Here is an 8,186-nt window from a genome sequence, read left to right on the forward strand (position 1 = left end):
TAAAAAATGATTTGAGACTTTGCAATCCATACATGGAGATTACAGCTTCAGTTATTACCAAACTGTATCATTAATATTGTGTTGATACTGTATCATATTATGATGATACTGTATCATTTTGTGATGATACGATAGTGAGGTCTACGTTATAATGGCAGTGTTTGATTAGCAATGATATTGCTATACTTGTCCATCATTCAACAAAGCCAATAGCCCTATCTCTTTCTCGCTTTGCTCTGTTGCCAGATCGTCTTTTAACAATGTAGACAAAATATCTCATTTTAATCATGTAAATTCATTATGAAATTATTGAAAAATATAATTTCTTGCTTAATAAAATATAATTGATTATTTTTAATGAGGATGAACAGTTAATATTACATCAATAAACCTGTATCAGCCACAGTCTATAGAAGGCACTGACAAGACATAGGATCGGCTACGATGTTCTGCTATCTTTCTCCACAGCCATTATAACGTGGACCTCGCTATATCAGAAATTACTATCGGCTTCAGTTAACACTGAAATTTGCAACATAACGGTCCTCTACCATAGCATAACTTCTTGTGTAAGCTTTTTTCTATTGTTCAGGTTACAGACGAACTATCTATAGTTTGTATAAAATAAGTTTTGAGATATGTCACTTCATACGAGGAAATTACAGCGTTCCCAATTTGTATGGAATTGTGACTTTCTCGAATTCTTCTAATTGACCACAGAATTGTTGGTAGAATATCATCCGCCAGCCAAGTGCTGAAAAAGTTCCAGAGTTGAAGGATTAGAATATTATTTCATTTTTTAATATAAAATAATACTAAAAATTGCAGAGATACGTTTTTCTTTTGATTATAACTCTCTTAAGTGTCGTAATAAGTGAGAATTTCATATCAAAACTAACAGATAACCCGTGCTCCACAAGGTTCCACTTGACCTACTGAAATCTTGCAGAATTGGAAATAGGCCTATAACCATCCTCGGTAAATTAAGAATCTATATGGAAAATTTCAAGTTAATCAGTTGAGTATTTGAGACGTGATGATGCGTCATTCGTGAATTTCCTTTTCCCTACGTGTATTTTTCTTCTTTGGAAATTTGAGAAAGTAGAATTTTACACTAGTTGACAACGTTTTGCTATCGTTTCTCTATCATAGGATAAATATTGTTTGGGGACTCATACATCTTGGTTTTCCTTTTCCTATCATTGTATTGTTTGTGCTAACCTGATAAATAAATAATAAAATAAAATCAGTTTGTCTGTTGAAGAAATTCACTTTGCAATTCGTCTGACAGAAAAACTTGATTGATGAAAATTGAATTTATTCAACTATGGATTTTCTTTTAATAATAATCAACTATGATATCCCTTGGAAAATTTCTCGCTAGTTAGTGTGAAATCTGTACATCAGAAGTACAAACTTTAAACTTATTGAGAAAATTTACTTGCCAATTTATATAAATTGACAAATATCTCTGTAGAATTAACATGTCAGGAGAATTTGTTACTACTAACATAGGGAGAAGATATCATAAGAAGATATGCCATGGTTTGTAGAATTCATTCAAAGTTTGGAAGTTTTGTATCAAATTCTGGCGTTGTGTGTCAAGTTGAGATGATACTGTATCATAATACTGACATGATACTGTATAATTTTATGGTGATACCATATTAAAGAAAAGATAGCACAAAAAGATATGCCATGGTATGTAGAATTCATTCAATTTTGGAAGTTTTGTATCAAACTATGGCGTTGTGTATCAAGTTGATATGATACTGTATCATATTGAGTTGATACTGTATTATTTTGTGTTGATACTGTATCATTTTATGGCGATAACATATTAGAGAAAAGATAGCATAAGAAGATATATGCCATGGTTTGTAGAATTCATTCAAAGTTTGGAAGTTTTGTATCAAATTCTGGCGTTGTGTGTCAAGTTGAGTTGATACTGTATCAGATTGTGGTGATGCTATATCATTTATAATGATACCATAGATAAAATATAGCATAAGAAGATATCCCATGGTAGAGGACTATTATGTTCCAAATTTCACTTCGTTTTTTTTTTTTGACAGGAATTTCTCTTTGTAGAATTCATTGAAAGTAAGGAAGTTTTGTATCAAATTATAGTGTTGTGTATCAAGTTGAGATGATACTGTATCATATTGTGGTGATACTGTATAATTTATTATGATACCAAAAAATAGCATAAGAGGATATCCCATGGTAGAGGACTATTATGTTCCAAATTTCACTTCGTTTTTTTGTTTGACAGGAATTTCTCTTTGTAGAATTCATTGAAAGTAAGGAAGTTTTGTATCAAATTATAGTGTTGTGTATCAAGTTGAGATGATACTGTATCATATTGTGGTGATACTGTATAATTTATTATGATACCAAAAAATAGCATAAGAGGATATCCCATGGTAGAGGACCATTATGTTCCAAATTCCACTCCATTATTTTGTTAGACCGGAATTTCTCTTTTTAAAATTCATTAAAAGTAAGGAAGTTTTGTATCAAATTTTGGAGTTATGTATCAAGTTGAGATGATACTGTATCATATTGTGTTGTTACTGTATAATTCATTATGATACTATAGAGAAAAGATAGCATAAGAGGATATCCCATGGTAGAGGACCATTATGTTCCAAATTTCACTCCAATTTTCTGTTAGACAGGAATTTCACTCCGAGGCTTGTCTACAGAAGTTGAAACTTGTTGAGCATATATCAGTAGAAAGTTTATCTGAATCGACAAAATCTCTTTTGAGGAAATTTATTTCTAGACAATCTGTGTTATCTAAGGCTCAACTCACACTCATATTATTTATTTGAATATTTTTCAAGTTTGTGATTTTGAAGTGCTTTTTTGGTGTTATTTTGTGTCTAATTCATCTAAATTTGAAATTTTTGTGCCTTAGGCATATATAATATATTTTTAAACTGGACATTTCTGTAAAGAATAGTGGAAGATACATAACCTAATTATTTTGGATTGCATTATTTATCAAAATTGGTAGAGAAGCAGTTTTGGGCTAAGCCTGTTGCTTCTCTCCCATATAATTCTGTCATGATTTATGTACCAGTAAATAAATAAATGTTCACACTCACGCGACTGAGGTCGAGAAGACACTGGACTCTAGTGGAGAGCATGTGTTTCCAAATGGTGACACTCAGACCAGTCGATTCTAGTCTCCGCGACGTCACCATTTCAAAACACATGCTCTCCACTAGAGTCCAGTCTCTTCTCGACCTGAGTCGCCTAAGTGTGAGTTGAGCCTTAATGGACAAAACCTCTTTTAAAAGGAAATTGATATCTATTTTTAGAGTATCTGTGTAAACTCTGTGGTGGAAATTCATTAGAATTTTTATGTAAATGGACAAAGCTTCTGTGGAAGTCAACATGTCAGGGGAAATTCTCCAGAATAAAGAAACCTTCAATGAACAATCGGCTGTTGAACAAGAATTGCAAGATCTCATGAACTCTGATAAAGTTCCAAGCCGGTTCAAGGTTGCAAGGGTTTCAGTGTCCGAATTGCTACCTAACCGTGACGTCAACAGATTGACTCCGACAATTTATGAAAATTCATCGTATGACTCGCGGCATTCAAGAAGTCTGAATCAGCTGACTCGGGAGGTTCTGCCTCGTGCGGAGCATTACAAGGATATCACATCGGTTCATCATGCTCAAAGGCCCACTCTTGAGGAATTGCATGAAGCAAGATTCTTGGAGAAGGTAAGTGATAAAATGAAATCGAATCATGCATTCTAATCTATTGCCTGCTATAGTACTAATTGAACGAGCGTCAGCGAGTTCTCACTTTTTACTCACTCAAGGCCAATTCAAAGCAGATAGTGCTATCGTTTCCTACCTCTGCATTGTTGCCAAGGTTTGGAAATTTTGTATCAAATTAATGCGATATTTGTATCATTGACCGAGCGAAGTGAGGTCTAAGATTCAAGTTGACGGTTTGGTATGTTCAAATGTTTAAATGTTTAAATGTTTAAATGTTTAAATGTTTAAATGTTTGAATGTTTAATTGTTTAAATGTTTAAATGTTTAAATGTTTAAATGTTTAAATGTTTAAATGTTTAAATGTTTAAATGTTTAAATGTTTAAATGTTAAATGTTTAAATGTTTAAATGTTTAAATGTTAAATGTTTAAATGTTTAAATGTTTAAATGTTTAAAGTTTAAATGTTTAAATGTTTAAACGTTTAAATGTTTAAATGTTTAAATGTTTAAATGTTTAAATGTTTAAATGTTAAATGTTAAATGTTTAAATGTTTAAATGTTTAAATGTTTAAATGTTTAAATGTTTAAATGTTTAAATGTTTAAATGTTTAAATGTTTAAATGTTTAAATGTTTAAAGTTTAAATGTTTAAATGTTTAAATGTTTAAAGGTTTAAATGTTTAAATGTTTAAATGTTTAAATGTTTAAATGTTTAAATGTTTAAATGTTTAAAGGTTTAAATGTTTAAATGTTTAAATGTTTAAATGTTAAATGTTTAAATGTTTAAATGTTTAAATGTTTAAATGTGTAAATGTTTAAATGTTTAAATGTTTAAATGTTTAAATGTTTAATGTTTAAATGTTTAAATGTTTAAATGTTTGAATGTTTAAATGTTAATGTTTAAATGTTTAAATGTTTAAATGTTTAAATGTTTAAATGTTTAAATGTTTAAATGTTTAAATGTTTAAATGTTTAAATGTTTCAATGTTTAAATGTTTAAATGTTTAAATGTTTAAATGTTTAAATGTTTAAATGTTCAAATGTTTAAATGTTTGAATTTTTAAATGTTTGAATGTTTAAATGTTTAAATGTTTAAATGTTCAAATGTTTAAATGTTTAAATGTTTCAATGTTTGAATGTTTTAATGTTTAAATGTTTGAATGTTTAAATGTTCAAATGTTTAAATGTTTAAATGTTTGAATGTTTAAATGTAAATGTTTAAATGTTTGAATGTTTGAATGTTTAAATGTTTAAATGTTTAAATGTTTAAATGTTTAAATTTTAAATGTTTAACTGTTTAAATGTTTAAATGTTTAATGTTTAAATGTTTAAATGTTTAATGTTTAAATGTTTAAATGTTTAATGTTTAAATGTTTAAATGTTTAAATGTTTAAATGTTTAAATGTTTAAATGTTTAAATGTTTAAATGTTTAAATGTTTAAATGTTTAAATGTTTAAATGTTTAAATGTTCAATGTTTAAATGTTTAATTTTAAATGTTTAAATTTTTAATGTTTAAATGTTTAAATGTTTAAATGTTTAATGTTTAAATGTTTAAATGTTTAATGTTTAATGTTTAAATGTTTAAATGTTTAATGTTTAAATGTTTAAATGTTTAAATGTTTAAATGTTTAAATGTTTAAATGTTTAAATGTTTAAATTTTTAATGTTTAAATGTTTAAATGTTTAAATGTTTAAATGTTTAAATGTTAAATGTTTAAATGTTTAATGTTTAAATGTTTAAATGTTTAAATGTTTAAATGTTTAAATGTTTAAATGTTTAAATGTTAAATGTTTAATGTTTAAATGTTTAAATGTTTAAATGTTTAAATGTTTAAATGTTCAAATGTTTAAATGTTTAAATGTTTAAATGTTTAAATGTTTAAATCTTTATATGTTTATATGTTGCACATTTACAGTGAAACGTGGTGATAGATTTTCATGAATTTTGACAGGTATGTTCCTTTTTCAATTGCGCGTCGACGTATATACAAGGTTTTTGGAAATTTTGCATTTCAAGTATAATATAAAAGGAAAAAGGAGCCTCCTTCATACGCCAATATTAGAGTAAAAATCAGACTATAGAATTATTCATCATAAATCAGCTGACAAGTGATTACACAGATGTGTGGAGAAGCCAGTCTATTGCTGTATTCCCATAAGGTCTATAGTTTCAATCAGGTACTTGTGGATGAGAATACTGCGTGAGGTCTACTGTTCACAGAACTACTAGTATTAAAGCTGTGCCTATAGTGGAGAAGATTGTTTTAATTTTCGGAACAAAATATTCCAAATTAATATTTATTTTACCGTTTTGAGTGCTAAGTGGAAGGTATTTTGCTGTCAATTCGGATCTTAATCTTTCTAAATTCAAAATTAATATTGTTTCAAGTGTTTGTGTTTTTTATTCAATGTGGGAATCAGTGAAGAATTGGAAAGTCACACATAACCTTCATTTGAACAATTTATTTTATGGAATTGGGATGAAAAGAAGTTTTGGACTGTAGTCTGGTTCTCTGTCCTTAACTTGATTGTAAATGATAAATAAATGTTCCTAACTGAGGTCCACATTATAATGGCAGTATTTGATGAACATTGATGCTGCCATCCTTGTCTATAATTCCACACAGCAGATAGCGCTATCCTTTCCTACCTCTGCACTGTTGCCAAAGTTTGGAAGTTTTGTATCAAATTATGGTGTTATGTATCAAGCTCAGTTAATACTGTATCATTCCGTATTGATACTGTATCATTTTGTGGTGATTTTAGTATCATCTTTGTATCATCTTATTATAGTGAGGTCCACGTTATAATGGCAGTATTTGATTAACATTGGTGTTGCTATCTTTGTCTATCATCCCAAAAAGCAGATAGTGCAATCCTTTCCTACCTCTGCACTGTTGCCAAAGTTTGGAAGTTTTGTATCAAATTTTGATGTTGTGTATCAAGCTCACATGATACTGTATCATTTTGTGTTGATCTCAGTATCATTTTTGTATAATCTTCCTATAGTGAGGTCCACGTTATAATGGCAGGGAAGAGAGATAGACAAACAACCTCTGTCTTGTCAATGCCTTCTATAGATGGTAGCTGATTGATGTAATATTAACTGTTCATTTTCGTTTAAAATAATCAATTATGTTCTATTGAGCTATAAATTATATTTTCCAATAATTTCATAACGAATTTACACAATTAAGAAGAAATATGTTGTAATAATTTATAAATTCTACATTGTTAAAAGACGATTTGGTAACAGAGCAAAGCTAGAAAGAGATAGCGCTATCTGCTTTGTTGAATGATAGGCAAGGATAGCAGTACCATTGCTAATTGAACACTGCCATTATAACGTGGACCTCACTATAGTCCTACTATTATCAAATGGAGTAATGATTTTTATCATTATTATAATGATAATTAACATATTTTATTATATTTTATATTATCATCATCATCATTATCTTTAATCTATATTATAAAGTAAGGAGTAATATTGTAATGAATGATGCATCATCACGACTCAACTACTCAATTGATTAACTTGACATTTTGCATAATATAGATTCTAAATCTACCGAGTATAATTGTCGGCCTATTTCTATTTTTATCAATCTATTAATGCAACGTTGTGGAGCTAGAAAGAGATAACACCATCCGCTTTGTGGAATGATAGACAAGGATAACAACACCAATGTTAATCAAACAGTGTCATTATAAACGTGGACCTCACTATAGGAAGATGATACAAAAATGATACTGAGATCAACACAAAATGATACAGTATCATGTGAGCTTGATACACAACATCAAAATTTGATACAAAACTTCCAAACTTTGGCAACAGTGCAGAGGTAGGAAAGGATAGCGCTATGCGCTATCAACACAATAAGATACAGTATCAACAAAATTTGATACAGTATCAACCCAATATGATAAAGTATCATCTCAACTTGATACACAAACACCGGCTTTGTGGAATGATAGACAATGATAGCAACACCAATGTTGTTCAAATACTACCATTATAACGTGGACCTCACTATAGTAACAGACGCACATTGCCTCGCCGAGGCATACGCGTGAGACTGGCGTTTCAACCTGATTGACAATTGGACTCAATTCTGCAGAGGAAGATTGAAATTAGCGTAGCCTATTAAAAAGCTAATATTGCTTCTGCAATTGCTTAGTATGTTGACATCTGACTGCATCTAATTGAAGATTAAATTGTGTATTTAATTGAAGATCCTATAGTGAGGTCCACGTTATAATGGCAGTGTTTGATAAAACTTGATAAACTGAAAACTTGTCCTACTGGGATCGTGAATAATTTAAAATAGGCCTATAACTATCCTCGGTGAATTGAGAATCTCTATGCAGAGTTTCAAGTTAATGAGTTGAGTAGTTGAGACGTGATGATGCGTCATTCGTGAATTTCCTATCCCCTACCTGTT

At 29.4% G+C, this 8,186-nt stretch overlaps 1 protein-coding gene across 1 annotated transcript in view; it reads left to right on the forward strand.

Annotated features, from left to right (window-relative positions):
- The first annotated feature begins 3,269 nt into the window (after positions 1-3,269).
- Positions 3,270-8,186, forward strand: part of LOC111060859 (bumetanide-sensitive sodium-(potassium)-chloride cotransporter) — a 74,488-nt gene continuing 69,571 nt past the window's right edge. The window contains 1 exon segment of the mRNA XM_039435936.1: positions 3,270-3,738. Coding sequence (XP_039291870.1) covers positions 3,379-3,738 — 360 coding nt within the window. The 5' untranslated portion in view covers positions 3,270-3,378.

The sequence above is a fragment of the Nilaparvata lugens genome, chromosome 9 (assembly GCF_014356525.2).
Source record: "Nilaparvata lugens isolate BPH chromosome 9, ASM1435652v1, whole genome shotgun sequence".
Classification (NCBI taxonomy): Eukaryota; Metazoa; Arthropoda; class Insecta; order Hemiptera; family Delphacidae; genus Nilaparvata; species Nilaparvata lugens.